Genomic DNA, 15,490 nt, shown 5'->3' on the forward strand with positions numbered 1-15,490 from the left:
CTCACTGGGAGCTCTCCAAGGTGCTGATCTGGCTGCCCAGATTTGTAAGCTTTTTGATTATCCCTGTTGTGCCTGTATCTGCCCTGACTCTACTGTACATGGCAAGTAGAGTCAGGCAACTGTGACTATGCCTAAGGGGTGGAGAGCCTCTGGACATGAGGCTGGAAGCCACCTGCATGTCCTTGGGCCCTCTGAGTCCCCTCAGGCACACCTATTGCTCAGAAGGGAGCAGCAGAAAGGGAAAAGGAGCTTGGATGTTTTTGCAAAGTGTGCAATTGTCTCCTTCCTCTGTGAGAAGATCTGCTTTGAGGAGATCAAAACACAGGGGGGAAGCATCTCAGTGCGGAGAGAAAATTTTGTTCCTAATAAGTTTACAGAAAGCCATTAATCCATTTTGTAGTTGCATACATGCAGGGTTGTTGTTGTTGTTGTTGCTGCTGCTGTTGCTGTTTTAAAGTGCAGTTGCAATTTGAATCTTGAGGTTGTGAATAACTACAAGACAGGGTTTGCAGTTCAGCTGTGCATTGGTGTTATTTGCATTCTTCTGCTGGGACTGCTGAGTTTCTTGTTTTTTGTTTGCCTTTTGTGCAGTCAGGACCACTGAGAGGTTTGTTTGTTTGTTTTAAAATTTAGTCATTTATAAACATTTTCAAATAAATAAAGTTTACTGGAGATCATTTTTTATTTATTTATTATACAAACTCTGAAAAGAAAATCTATGGCAAAAATGGGAGGTGACACTTGAGTGAAATGACATGACACCGTTTCCATGGGAAATAGCTTTGTGTCCGTGCCTCAGTCCACATTTGGGTTCAGTCCTTCCCGCTACTGGAGTGCTGCTCCCAACAGGTTTCCATGTTAAAGTAGGACTTGGTCTGAAAAACGTTCACTACCTTGCTGCACTTGCTGTGACTCTGCCTGCCTAATGGGATGCAAAGTGACGAGCATTGCAAAACAGGATTCTGGGGTGCTGTACGAAATCCTTGAGGTACGGCAGATGGAAAATAAATAGCAAATACTTTGCAGTTCATTGACCCCTTTTATTGAGTCAGTTCTGTTGTTGAAATACAAATGTTCCTTGTCTAGATTTTTGTTTTGCCACCAATCTCCCCCCCCCCACTCCAGACACTGTGACCTAAGTAGGTCAGATATCACACCAGGGAAGCTGAGGAGGTAAGGCAGTAGTAAACAACAATGCAGAAAGCGGTTGAACACCAGACACACCAAAATGATACACAGGCCTCAGTTGCCGATGTCCCAAAGCTTGTTCACACAGGAACTGCCACCTGAGTAACGCTGTGGCATTCCTGGGACATTGATATATACAATAAGGGGCAGTTCAATGGGTGCCTTTGTTCGCTGCTGGAGTTCCTGAGCGGATGTAGAAAGGCTTTAGCTGGCTCCCCAGGGTTCCAACGTCAGAACGGCGAGGAAAATACAAAAGAGAAGGGAGCCTTCACAATTCAAGGAAGGCTTTTGTGCTATCAGAGAATCCTGATTTGAACTTGCAGGCTCCCTTGGATTTGTGTTGCTTTGGCACAGTGGAGCAACGAGGATAAAGAGCGACTCTCCCTGCAGTGGTACAACTTGCTGTTGATTATGAGGAGGATTCAAAGGTAACCCATGCATGAGGTGCCACCAACTTTTCATTTCTGTCTCCCTATCCAGAGTTCAGTTGGCTGCATGGTCTTCTTCCCAGAGCTAGAAGGGCAGCTCATATTAGAGAAGCGAGCTAATGGGTTTGCCAATTTTTGCTTATTACAGAGAGATAAAACAGTAATAACACAGATGAGCAATGCATGAAAAAACCCACAATATTCCCATTTCTGTTGCTGAGCAGTACTGATTACTTTGTGATTAAGCTCTTACTAGCAGAGGTCTAGAGTCCTTTCCCAGTACTGTGGCATTCCCTTCTCCTCGCCTGGCAAGAGTTGGAATAAACTGACTGTTTCAAATATGCAAATCAAAATCAAATATCTGTTCCTCCGAATGAATAACTGAATTTAAATTTGGTGGCCAGTGGCATGTTCACTAAAAAACAAAGTGAAACAGAAACAGTATCTTATGCAACATGTTGTACTTCATCATTTCAATACTTCCATTATCTGCTAAAGTGGAGTCTGATATTGGCTCATCAAAACACTAAGGGTGTGCCCTGGCCACAAGATTCAGTTTTTATCTGTAGCTTTGGAAAGCAGCTCAATCTGTTTTGGAGCCACTCTGTAGTTTTCCAGTTTGACTCATAATTTGAGGCAAAATTATATTTGTTGAGAAGGAAGCTCCCCCATCTTCACTAAAATGAGGAATCTAAAAGAAAAGACTATCTATATATTGCTTTTCATATGAGTGGATTAAATTTGCAGGCACGTTAGTTCCTCCAGAGTGTATCAAGCCAGCCAAATGTTAGGAGATACAACTAGGGTTGTGTGTGTGTGTGTGTGTGTGTGTGAACAACACTTTTAAAGTTTCATTTAGAAAAGAAAGAAAAGGTATTTTGTTTTCTGCCAGCATGTGATGCTATTTGCAGGCATATTCTGCCTTTATGAAGGGATGAAGCACACCAAATTTCAGAATGATAGTTGAACTGGTTCCCCTGCAAGGGAAGCATTACCATTTTGGAGTGGATACAGTAGTAATTACAGGGGGTAATGGGAGTGGGGAAAAGAGCATGAATGTGCAGGAAATACCAGGATGGGGGAACTGCCAATGCACTCCAGCAAGAACCTTACATTGTTGGACTTTTGTTTCCCTGCTGGATTTTTGGGGATACAACCCCTTCTCCCCCAGGAAGGGAGATATCACCATTGACTTGTATAGAATTAGGGGTGATGCGGCGGGGGGGGCATGGTCTATGTGAAGAACAAACAGTTTTTAATAGTTAGGTCAATATTTCTCCTCCAAATCACTGTGAATGGAGTGTCCTGGGAAAATAATTGACTGTACAGGGCATTTCCCTAACCAGTTTGGTTTTTGCTTTGATTAAAAAATAAATGCAGTAGGTTTTTTTGTGTAGGGAACACACCCAAGTCCACAGAGCATCTTGGAAGTTTAGAGAGTCAGTGATATGACTTGAGGTGTCTTTTGAACAGTGCAGTCTGGTAATCCAGGAAGTATACAGAGCCACCGTAGATCCCTACAAAATACCTAGCAAATAATGAATGGAGGAAGCAACAGAATGAACACTGGTGTGTTAATCAAAGGCCCAACCATCTACAACATAACAAAGATATGTGCAGTGAACTTTTCAAAATTATTTAAAGCCAACACAGGATGATTAAGAAAACATCAACCATGTAAAAGACATTCAATCAATGCCAGTCTTAAGAATTCACTTCAGAACCAAAGAAATTCACACCCAAATATCACTTTGCAGTTGATGCCTCTCCTGTGGGTACTCTGTTCATGGTTGTAGGGGGGACTTAACGTTTGCAACAACTTGCAAAAGTACACAATGTTTGTGATCAGGCCTTTCTCCCCCTTCTGGCCATTCCTACGGTTCAGCTAAAATTCTGTAGTTGTGACCTGGGTCACTTCTGAATGCAGTTCATCCACTCTGCGTCCACGGGAGCCCCTCTTGTGGCTGTCCATGTCTAGTCATGCCGACTTATTGAGGACTTCAGAAGGTGTGCAAGTCGAGACACGCTCTCGTGTGGTGTTCCGGGCCCGGCTGAAGCTGCTCTGCTCCATATGTGACCGGAAGGGGAGGCAGAATTCTCGGAAGCACCTCTTGAAGTTCTCATCCAAGAAAGCGTAGAGGACAGGATTGAGGCTGCTGTTGGTGTAACCCAGGGCAATGCAAAAGTGGAGGCTGGCCATCACATAGGGGTTCTTCTTGTCGATGCCCACCAGGGTCCAAACAATGACAAAGATCTGGATGGGTGTCCAGCAGATGATGAAGGCAGCCACCACCACCAGCACCATGCGTGTGATACGACGCAGGTTGCGGTCCTTCTCCTTGGAGCCTGAGAGGAGGCGGACACTCTTCAGGCGGAGAATCATGAGCCCATAGCATATGGTGATGACCAAGATGGGAACCAAGAAGGCAAAGATGAAGACACAGATCTTGGTGACTGTGTCCCAGTAGATCTGAGGTTCAGGAAACTGCAGGAGACACATCACGATGCCACCTGCAGGGAAAGGAGAGGAAGAGAGTGAGGTGACTTTAATTCAGCAGATGGAGATACAGAGATAGAGAGGTGTCCAGCTTGGACATTATTTCCCAAGGCTCCGTCAGCACAGATGCTGATTTTCACTGCCGTCTGTTCATTGAAGCAAATGTAGGAACATCAGGACTTGCTGATATTGTAACTCCTAACTCATGCCAACATAATGGAATATTCCCAAGAGTGTCTTGCATATGACTCAATCAACTAACTGGAACTCACAAAGCGAATAAAGCAGATTTCATTTTTAATGCTAATAGTAATATCAATAATACTAGTAATACTACTACTGATATTAACAGCAGCAGCAGCAACAACAACAACAACAATAATGCAAGTGGAAGCTCTTCTCCATGAGCCTAAAGGCTCTCTCCATCACCACCCAAGCCTGCATCCCTGTCATGATCTTTCAAAGACTTTCAGCTCTCTTCTGGTGTTCTGGCTGTGCCAGCCAAAGAAGGAAGGGAAGTTTACCTCTCTCTGCTCCAGCACACAAAAGGCAGGGTCAGTGCAAGACATTGCAGCTCCTGAAACTGCCTCCGCCACCTATCTTTCTGCTGCTTCCTCCAACCTAACTGCCTGCTGGCCTGGTTGCTTGCTCACTGCTAGCAAAGAGGCTTTAAAGACTTAAGGTAAACGTTAAACAGTAACTCTAAGCAACTTCGCCCATAGTGCCTCACCCATTTCTCAGAGCGAGGCACTGAGCACTCATGCCTTTGTTGGCAGCTACCATGCAGGCTGGAGGAAAGCAGCAGGGTGGGGGCAGAAGTTGGTAGAGAGAAGTGGTGGCAGGGCTAGTGAGCTAACCAATCAACTGGCCAGCTAGCTGCTGGAAGCGGCTCAGTGGGCCATGGTTGAGGGAAGGAACATCCCAATGCCCCTCCCAATTCACCATCTCAGCCATGTGACTCATTGTGCTCCCCACATCCAGTAGGGGAATCTTCTTCTGGGTCAGAATCAAAATCTGAGATGGAGAAGAATTTGGGATTTTCAATACTTGCTCTGCCTTTGGAGCGGAACAGTATAAGCCCATGAGACTTGCATTTCCCAGTCCAGAAATAGGAGTCTCTGGAACCATGCTTTTAGATAGCTCCTTTTCCTGGAGTTTAGACAAGGTTGTCGTGGTGGTGGGTCCCAGTATTTAGTGCCCTGTGGTTTAGAACTACCCCCTTTTTTACTTTGTTGCTCTTGCCGGTTCTTCAGATCCACCTCCTGATGACTAGATGGTTGAATTTACGTTAAATGGGTGCTGTATGGTTTTACATAGGCAACAAGGTTGGGGATATGGTGTGCAGGGAGAGTTCTTTAACTTTTAAAAAAGCCAAACACTATTTTATCCTCTGCCAAGGTCCCATAGGAACTATTTGGGGGAGGGAGACATTTTCTATCTATTGCAAGAAGGAAGCTGCTATTTGTGGCAGAACATATTCAAAACTGCTCTGAGAAGTCTGAGGAGGTTGCTTCATGACTGAGACGGGGACTAGCCAATTAGTATTGTGGTGTGGGGAGGGGGCATCATGCTTGAAACAGTGCTGTGCTAATATGCCTTCCACTGAAAACGGAAAGATCCATTGTTCCCTAAGCTTAGTCCAAGTCAGAAGGTTCTACGTGTGTCCAAAATGTGGTGAGGGAACTTTTACAGCAGACTCACTGATAAAATCACACACATCTATGTACAGCCTTATGGGCGTCTCTGGCTGTGGTTTATAGAGCAGGAAAGTGGCGTCTCTGCCTTCCAAAGCCCACACAAAGGAGGATTGACTGGAATGTGGCAACAAGACACTTGCCTTGAGATCGGGTGACAGCCATGATCATGATGGGCACCCCAATGACAGAGGAAAGGACCCAGATGCAAACATTGATTAACTTCGCTTTTGCTGGGGTCCGGAAATCCAGGGCCTTGACTGGATGGCAGACGGCTATGTACCGGTCCACGCTCATCATGGTGAGGGTGAAGATGCTCGTAAACATGTTGTAGTAGTCAATGGAGAGGACAACCTTGCACAGCAGCTCCCCGAAAGGCCAGGTCTCCATCAGGTACTTAGCACTCTGGAAGGGCAGTGTGCTAGTGGCCAAGGCATCCGCCAAGGCCAAGTTGAAGATGTAGATATTGGTGGCTGTTTTCATCTTGGTGTATCTGCAGGGAGGAGACAAAGGGGAAAGCGTGTCAACTGCAGATTACGTTTGCTCTCTGCCTAGGAAGTATGGGTGTTTCCTGGTCTGGATGAACAAAGGCCCCCGAGCTGTCAAATTTCTCGGCTTTGTTGTTGTACCCTTGTTTAGCTGGTGTGAAAAAAGAAAGAGGCCTGCAATTAACGATACAGCTAGTTCAAAATAGTATGTGAAATTCAGGCCCCCACCTCTGGGGATGGATTTATCATTCTTGCTCTGGCCTCTGTCAGTTTCAAATGCATTTATTTATACGTCTGGTCCAATAGCATTAATCTGCTTTTCTAATAAAAAAGTGCATGAAAATCCATATTTTTTTTCCACAAGTGATGCATTGCTAAATCGGTACACATTTTTAATATGCATCTCATTACCTTTTAAAGCAGAGAACTGCATCACAAATTCTGGAGAAGGATAGCTCTGCATTTCATGCCTGCTCATTAGTTCAGGGGGTGTCAGCCAGGTCAGTTCATACTGAACTTGGGAAAGAATTAATTCCATATGCATCCTCCCCTCCTAATCCCAATACAAGGACCATGAACTTGGCTGGGTAGCAGGTGGGTAGCTGATGCAGCTGTTTTAACAATGCTGCTACACGTCCTCAGCCAGAAACTCCCATCAGCAATCTGGTCACTGCATTCTGCACCAGCTGGAGCTTCCAAACCAGACCCAAGGGCAGCCCCACACAGAGCACATTGCAGTAAACCAGCCTTGAGGTTACCAATACGTGGACCACCGTGGTCAGGCTATGTTGTACACCCACTGGCGGAGGCAGTTTGCTGCTGAATACCAGTTGCTGGAAATCACAGGAGAGGAGGGCGATCTGGGGACCCGAAGCTGGGAAAGGCTGGACTAGCCTTTAGAATAAGGAGCCAGTGTGGTGTAGGGGTTAGAGTGTTGGACTAGGACTCGGGAGACCAGGGTTCAAATCCCCACTTGGTTATGAAGCTTACTGGGTGACCTTGGGTCAGTCACCTCTCAGCCTGACCTACTTCACAGGGTTGTTGTGGGGATAAAATGAGGAGGGGTAGAATGCATGTGTGCACCACTTTGAGCTCCTTGTACAAAAAAGGTGGATATAAATGCAATAAAATAAATGTTGGAGCTGGAAGACCTCACTCCATGAAATCATCTGGAAGACCTGGAGACTGTTGCTGTTTATTAGCTCAAACCTATTCACAGGGCTGTCAGAAAAGATCCAGTGGGGTGGGGGGAAAGGCCACTGAGCCCTTTGGAAGAAGGATAGAATGAAAATGCAATATATTTTTTATTGAAACATGGGGAAGGAGAGCGAAGAAATGACTATAGTTTCTCCTCAGTAGGCTCCTTATTGTAATGCCTCCTTCCCTCATCTTTCGCCTTTATTCTTTCATATCCTTCCTTCCCACATTAATCTCTCCTAGAGGGAATATATCTGACCAGAACTTTGATTTTCTTCTCTCTCTCTTTTTACCACCAGGATCCATTTTCTTCATTTTACTGTCTTGGTGTACAAGAACTTATCCATTAAATATGGATTTGAATGCTTCAATTATTCAAGGAAGCAAAGGACTCAAATGAGTGCCTAGTTTTCCCTCCATCATTGCAGAGGAAAAGTTGAACATCTCAAAGATGCTGTTGCTGCACATGCCCTGTGGTTTCTGCTGTCACATCGGAACCAGTGCTTTCTTTTATTCTAGGCCAATATGCACACTTAAGAGCTGCCTGAACCACTAAGACATAAATGTCGGTAAGTAAGTGCCAAAATCTTGGTGGCATTTTAAAGAGGGATAGTTTTATATTTCCAGTAAATCAGCTGGACAGTGGCAGAGGAAGCCTCTCCGCCGCCCAGGGCAGCGGAGTTGAGGCACCCCTCTGGGGGGCGGGGTGTCACGACACACATTGGCTACACTACGCACGCCCAGAATTTCTGGGCATGCGTAGTGCAGCCGGGTCGGCACTGCTGCTCCCGCGGCGAGTGGGTGAGTGAGCGGCAGCTTGTGGGGCTGCCCCGGCTGTGCTGCTTTATGGATGGGGCAGTCCCATGAGCTGGCAAGCGAGCTGCGACTTGTAGGGCTGCCCCATCCATCCGTAAAGAAGCACAGACAGGGTGCCGGGCCCTACGCCCCACCCTTCCTATGCCACTGCAGCTGGACTACTCAAAGTAAAGCATACAATTGCAAGAGAACTCAGAAGTCAACTAAACCAACCCAATGTTTATTTCTGGAAGCCGACTGCTACAGCAATCTTGAAAGGTGGTCCTTAAGCTTCTGCTTGAGAAACTTCCAATGAGAACCATTGCTTTCCAGGCAGTCTGTTTTACAATTTCATTGTAAAAACTGCCATTATCATTAAACATTGGAGGATTTTTTAAAAAAATAAAAAAGATTTATATTCTGCCCCAGTTATTCTTTTTCTTTCATTCGTCTATTATTTTTATTTTTATTTTTTGGCCCTGTTCCTTCTTCCCATGAATATTGTTAAGGGCCCATTAAATCCTGGATATTGGTTTTCAAAAGCATCATCACCAGAGCGGTTAGAAAGCAAAGCAGAAAACCCAGGATTCAGTTGCTTTTGGAAAGGCAGCATTTATGATATACATATGAGAATGTTCCAGCATGTATCTCAGTTATATACACAAAGAGGGGAGTGATAACAATATTGATCTCTCTGTACATTGTGACAAAATGATAGGCTTATCTTGACACACATGCACACCAACCATCAGGAATACACTTTAGAACAGAAAAATAAATAAGCACTGTTCCACCATTCAAGCCCACTCATGCAGTCATCAGATAGCTTTGCTGCATTTTGCCAAAGACATTCATCTTAAGGCTTATCAGTATTTGCATAGATAACTCCCACCAGCTTCCAGTGGGCATGTAGGAAGGACAAGAGGACCCCCCCCATTAAATAGCCACATTCATTGTCCTGACCCCAATAGTCCAAAAGCCCTCTGCATGCAAGGAAAGATAGATCAATCTGCCAGTTTAGATTTATCTCAGTTTCTCATTTCCCCAGTATAAAATTCAGCTCTCCACAGTTCCACATTGGTTTGTGATTTATAAAATTTAAAAGTCCCCATTAAAATGTGTTGGCTTTTTTTTTTTTGCAAGCAATTCCCCCTGATATAATGCATGTTCGCGAATGCTTGTATTTATACACAAACTTTCCCCTAATATATGCATTCTTGCACATGCACATTAGAACAAGGAGAATTTTTGCAAAATTCTGAGAAGTGGAAATTTGGGACGGGGGGTGGGGGTGGGGAACAGCTGGCTTTCAATTCTCATGTTGTTCTGCCACATGAGGACTAAGTAGGTTTGCCTTTAAATGTCAGCCAAACTGCATTCCCTTCTCATTCCTACAAGTGAGCACCTGTTGCGCTGAGGAGGGGAGGGTGTCCCTTGGCTGAATTCATATGTTAGAAAACAAACACAAGAAACACCACTTTCCTTTTACACTGCACTACCCGTTACATGGTAGAACTGTAGCTTTTGGATAGCTATACAACTGCCATGCCACGCTGCATTTCAAATGGTCGGTAAGAGCTGTCTGTAGTAAGACTGGCCCCAAATTTCATCACGTTGGAATTGCAAAATAAATTTTTCCGAGTTAACAGGGTTGCAAACTGATATTTCCCCCTCTGGAAACAATGATCACAGAAACGAGTGCTAAACTTCCAATAGATTTCACCAGGCTTCCAGAAGCGGCTTTCCCATTATGTAAAAGATAACATAAAACGCAGAAATTAACAGGGAAGGAAATGTCAGGGGAATGGAAGAAAGGGCCATCTGTATGCAGCCCCTTTCTATGCGTCGCTACAATTGCCCCTAACGGAGAGCACCATTTCTGTCCTTGGAGAGCCCTGACTCTCAGTTTTTGCACAACTACACAAACAAGGGCCTCTATGCATGCTGCTGCTGTTGAAGAGGTGACTGTTGGCGAGGCCCACATGCCAGTGGTGTGCAAGAACAGAGGCCAAAGCAGCAGCAATGTATGGTGTGTGTGTGTGGTTTCTGCACACACTCACACAGCCCTCTCCACCCAGGCAAGCGAGAGGCACTCGCAGAGTTCAAAGGCATATTCCAGCCAGGCAAAAACATTCAAGGAGGGTGAGAAACAGGGCCAGTGAGGGGTGTGGCTGGGGAGGGTGTGTGACCTGAGGAGAGTCCCAAGAGCCAGGTAGAGAGGCTTGGGGAGCTGCATCTGACTCCTGAGCCTGAGGTTCCCATCCTTCCCCTACACAAAAGCTACTTCAGCTCCAATAAAGTTAAAAAGGTAAAGGACCCCTGAATGGTTAAGTCCAGTCAAAGGCGACTATGGGTGTGGTGTGCTTTCAGGCCAAGAGAGCCAGCGTTTCTCCACAGTCAGCTTTCTGGGTCATGTGGCCAGCATTACTAAACCGCTTCTGGTGCAATGGAACACCGTGACGGAAACCAGAGCACACTGAAACACAATTTACCTTCCCACCACAGTGGTACCTATTTATCTACTTGCACTGGCATGCTTTCGAACTGCTAGCTTGGCAAGAGCTGGGACAGAGCAATGGAAGCTCATCCCGTCACAGGGATTCGAACCACCAACCTTCTGATCGGCAAGCCCAAGAGGCTCGGTTGTTTAGACCACAGTGCCACCCGCATCCAATAGCACTCCAGTAGCACTATCTGTACAAGAAAGACTGGCCCTTTTATAGGATTTTATGTTTAGGGGAGAGTAAAGGCTATTGTGTGAGAATTCACAAGGAAGAAGCATCAAAATTGCTTCAAGAGTTATCTCCCCTTCCCTCCACCACCCCCCTTTTCTTTGGCAAAAAAGAAATCAATTTCCCTCTATCTTTGCAGCTGCAGCACCAGTCACACATTCCTCCTTCATACGGATTTCTGCTCTCCTTGTCTCTTCTTTTTAATCTAATTCCCCATGACTAAATAATTATGATCAATTGTTTTATTGCCTGCCAGGTTTGCTTTCAGAAATCTCTTTGGTAACCATGGGGAACTGATCGCCTGGAAATTTCCTGATTAACAATAATCGCTTGAAGTTTTACAGTTCTCTCCAACGATGTTACAAGCATTGCATAACAAAGCCCACAACATTCCGATTGTTTTGCCTGCAAGAAAGAAATAGGGGGGCAGGCAAGCAGACGGATTTGGGGTGTGTGTGTTATTGCTGAATCTAGTAACAAAACCAGAAGGGACTTGTTCCTTCCAAATGCTCAGCTTCTGGTCTTTTAGTGTTCGCGTTTTAATCTAATCTTAACATGACTGTGCCACCCTACTTGTAAATATTTCCAGGGTTTGGCTCACACAGCTACAAATACAACCAAGACAGCACCAAATACAGGAGAGGTCCAAACCCCCTTTGTGATGGGATGTGGAGCAAGATGTGGTCAGGGCCGGCGCGTCCATTAAGGCGAACTAGGCAATTGCCTAGGGCGCCAAAATGGAGGGGGTGCTGGCCGGGCTTGGGTGGGACGGGCTAGCAGCAGCTTCTCCGCTGTAGTGGAGAGGTGCTGCTTGCCCCCTACACCACCACCCCTGCTCCCGCTAAAGCAGGCTTTGGCGGGGGCGGGCAGCAGGACGGGCGAGCAGCAGCTTCTCCGTACAGCGGAGGAACTGCTGCTTGCCTCTCTGCCACCCCCACCTCCCGCTAAAGCAGGCTTTGGCAGGCGGGGTGGGGGGCGCCAGAAGAAGCACTAGCACCGGTCCTGGGTGTGGGGAAGCAAGAGGTTTGATTCGATGCTGGTGTCTTTCTGTCCAGCTCTGCTGCCTGCAGAGTGATGCCAGCACAACTCTTCTAGGACAGAACGTGCTCTTCCAGCCACCTAATAGTTGGAATGCTAAAAGTGCTGCTTGTGGAGTGCCCACCTGTTTGTCAGGGACTGGCTGGATGATGAGGGTTAGTGGGAGGCTGTAGCCGGAGAACCCCCCCCCCCCGGGAAGCCTCAGAAGAGGAAGGATCAGAGCCAAGGCAGTGGTGGTGGGACCCGGAAGACAGAGGATGAAGTTGGGGGCAGAATCGTTGGATGCTGAACAAGCGACAGGCTTGAGTGAGGGAGAGGACCCAGAGGCAGCAAGCACTGCACACAGAAGCTCCAACACATTTAGTGAGAAGTGAAAACATCACAGGGAGGGAAGCAATGGGGCAGACCCATAGAGTTTTGCATACGCAGGACAGCCATCAGTAATGAAATACGACATGCAGGCAGACATAGTCTTATACCGAGTCAGACCATTGGCCCATCTAGCTCAGTATTGTCTGACTGGCAGATATTCCTGGAGATGTCAGGGAGGGAACCTGGGACCTTCTGGGTGCAAAACAGGTGCTCTATCACAGCTATAACCATTTCCCGCTTTGCCATCTAACAATAAAGTTGTCAATGGAGGCAATTTATGCATTCCACTGCAAATCAATGTCATTGAGTGGCATTTTGGGAAACTCTCCTCTGGTGTCTTAGAAACATCTTGCTGACAAGCAATGTGGAGGGTGGGGGAGGGACTCAACTGATCTTGGCTGGACTTCTTCCTTTAGGGATTATGTGTCAGCTTGATTTTTATCTATTGCTGCCTTCCGCCCAAGGCCAGTAGAAGACATTAGTCTTGCTGGCTGAAATCCAGCCTGAAGGCTTTTGCCGGTGAGATATTATCAGACTAATACTATGAACAGTATCAGTCAATTGCCATGGAAGAAAAGAAGGCCAAACACTTGGGACATGACCCACCTCTGAACTGTACCAAGAAAAGAGATCATAATTATATTATTGTCATCTTCTTAGTTCATCTTTACCTCTCTCCCCAGTCTCTTCTCTTTAACGCTGAATGAATAATAAGCAAAGGGTGGAACTAGCACAGGGGGAGCCAACAGATATTGTTGGATGACAAGTCCCATCAAACTCAAGCCGCTTTGATCAGGGATGATGGAAATTGTCGTCCACAACATCTGGGGGGTACCATGTTGGATACCCCTGAATAAGAAATACTAGATGCCCAAGAAATTTTTTCTGCTTGAGGTGAAGGACAAGGTGGTCCCATCTCCCTGGTTTCCATGTACACAACCCAGCTGGACCATCACCTGCATTTTAATTCAACAGAGGGCCTTCTGTCGGTTCCCTCACTGCGAGAAGCAAAACTACAGGGAACCAGGCAGAGGGCCTTCTCGGTAGTGGCGCCCGCCCTGTGGAACGCCCCCCCCCATCAGAAGTCAAGGGAATAAACAACTACCTGACATTCAGAAAATATCTGAAGGCAGCCCTGTTTAGGGAAGTTTTTAAACTGTGATATTTTAAATGTATTTTAATGTTTGGTGGAAGCCGCCCAGAGTGGCTGGGTACAAATAAATTGTTGTTGTTGTTGTTGTTGTTGTTGTTGTTGTTGTTGTTGTTGTTGTTGTTATTATTATTATTATTATTATTATTATTATTATTATTATCTCCACTGCTGGATGCAGTTTGCCTCTGAATTCCATTTTCTGGTAATCACAAGTGGAGAGAATTCAGGTCCTGCCTGCAGGCTTCCCAGAAGCATCTCATTGGACGCTGTGAGAACAGGATGCTGGACTAGATGGGCCTTTGGCCTGATCCAGCAGGGCTTTTCTTAAGTTCCTACAGTACATTTTAGCATCAATTTTCCAGACCTGTCAGAGATGTCTAAACTTATGCTTACAAGCATACAGGTTTCAAAGGACCTAAGGTTGCTTCTCTTTTCGTCTAATATTCCAATCTTTCTAATTAATTTCCTGACTATTACCCACAATGTGCCACCGATAGGTAGAACTGCCTCCCTAACATTCCCTCCAACACAGGCAGCATTTAAAGTCGGCATCAAGGTTAAGGTCCAAACCACAGAGTTGAACTTGAGTCGCAATTAGTCTCTCCTGTAATGAAAAGGCTTGGAGCGATAAAGGCAGCAGCACCTCCTCCCGGTTTGACCTGTGGCTGATTGATCATCCTGCCTTCCTCCCGCTGCTCAGAGTGAAACAAGTAGTGTAGAAACCAGAGCCGTGCAATTGCAATTTGAAGACACAGCAGTTACCAGATGCAGAGATGAACTTCTAGCGGTTCTTCTGTTTGCATGGCAGTAAAGATACCAGATGTCAGAGGAAGGCTTGATACGCGCCTAACAGTGTGATCTCATAAACTGGGGGTGAGAAACCCATGATCATCCATACGCTGTTGGACTCCAGCTCCCATCAGCCTCTGTCAACGTGGCCAGTGCTCAGGGATGATGCAGCTCCATAGCATCTTGAAGGCCAGAGATTCCCCATCCCAGCTACACAGGATTACTTAAAAACAAGTCCCACTGAATTGAACGTGATTTACTTCTGGTTAATTGGGTATGGCAGGATGGGGAACCTATAGCTCTCCAAATCTTGTTGCACTACAACTCCCATCATCCCTGGCCATTGGCCATGCTCTCTGGAGATGATGGGAACTGCAGTTCAAAAACACATGTCCCATGCCTGGCTAGGGCTGTGTGAGCTCCTTCAGGGTCCAATTAAACGCTTTGGATGTGGCCTCTATGAATTCTGGATCACTCCTAGGGGGCCTTGGCTCCCCCCCCAAAAAATCTAAAGCAATATTTGGAAAGCCTAAGCTTCAGTTCTCTGTTTAACCAACCTATGACTTCGGTTAATTGCCCATTCCAAAGCTGGAGGGAGGCTTGCAGATTCCATGAAGTCTCACTGTGCCCAGTAGTGCCCAGTGGGGGCTGATCCATTAGGGCAACTAGGGCTTAGCAAACCAGGGGCCAGCAAACTTTTTCAGGAGGGGACCAATCCACTGTCCCTCAGACCCTGTGGGGGGCCAGACCCACCCTCTCCAGAAAGCACCCCCCTTCAAAAAAAGGACCCCTCCTCTTCCGAAAGGACCCTCCCCTGCCACCACTCATGCCGCAGCCACCAATGCCACCTTGTCTTCAGCAGCTTTGCCGTTGTTCTCTGCCTCGGCCAGGGGTCCACATGCTGCTGGCCTGGGCGGTGGAGGAAGCCTCCCCACTGCCGCCTCTTCCTCCTGCTCGGCTCTTGGCCATACGCCTCAGCGGGAAGGAAGGGACGTCGCCCAGAGGCATCCGTGGCTTCGGATTGGCTGCAGGATCTTCCGGCAGCCAATCTGAAGCTGTGCCAGAGTCACATGAGTCAGTCACTGCACAGCGAGGCCTCCACACCGTACTGGTTTAGCG

At 46.5% G+C, this 15,490-nt stretch overlaps 1 protein-coding gene across 1 annotated transcript in view; it reads right to left on the minus strand.

Moving 5' to 3' along the window:
* Window positions 1-3,077: 3,077 nt before the first annotated feature.
* OPRD1 (opioid receptor delta 1) overlaps window positions 3,078-15,490 on the minus strand; it is a 40,773-nt gene continuing 28,360 nt past the window's right edge. Inside the window, exons 2-3 of the mRNA XM_033157908.1 lie at window positions 5,951-6,300; window positions 3,078-4,127 (exon numbers count right to left, since the gene is read on the minus strand). Of these exons, the coding sequence (XP_033013799.1) occupies window positions 3,595-4,127; window positions 5,951-6,300 (883 nt within the window). The 3' untranslated portion in view covers window positions 3,078-3,594. The remainder of the gene's footprint in view (window positions 4,128-5,950; window positions 6,301-15,490) is intronic.

Source organism: Lacerta agilis, chromosome 8 (assembly GCF_009819535.1).
Source record: "Lacerta agilis isolate rLacAgi1 chromosome 8, rLacAgi1.pri, whole genome shotgun sequence".
Lineage (NCBI taxonomy): Eukaryota > Metazoa > Chordata > Lepidosauria > Squamata > Lacertidae > Lacerta > Lacerta agilis.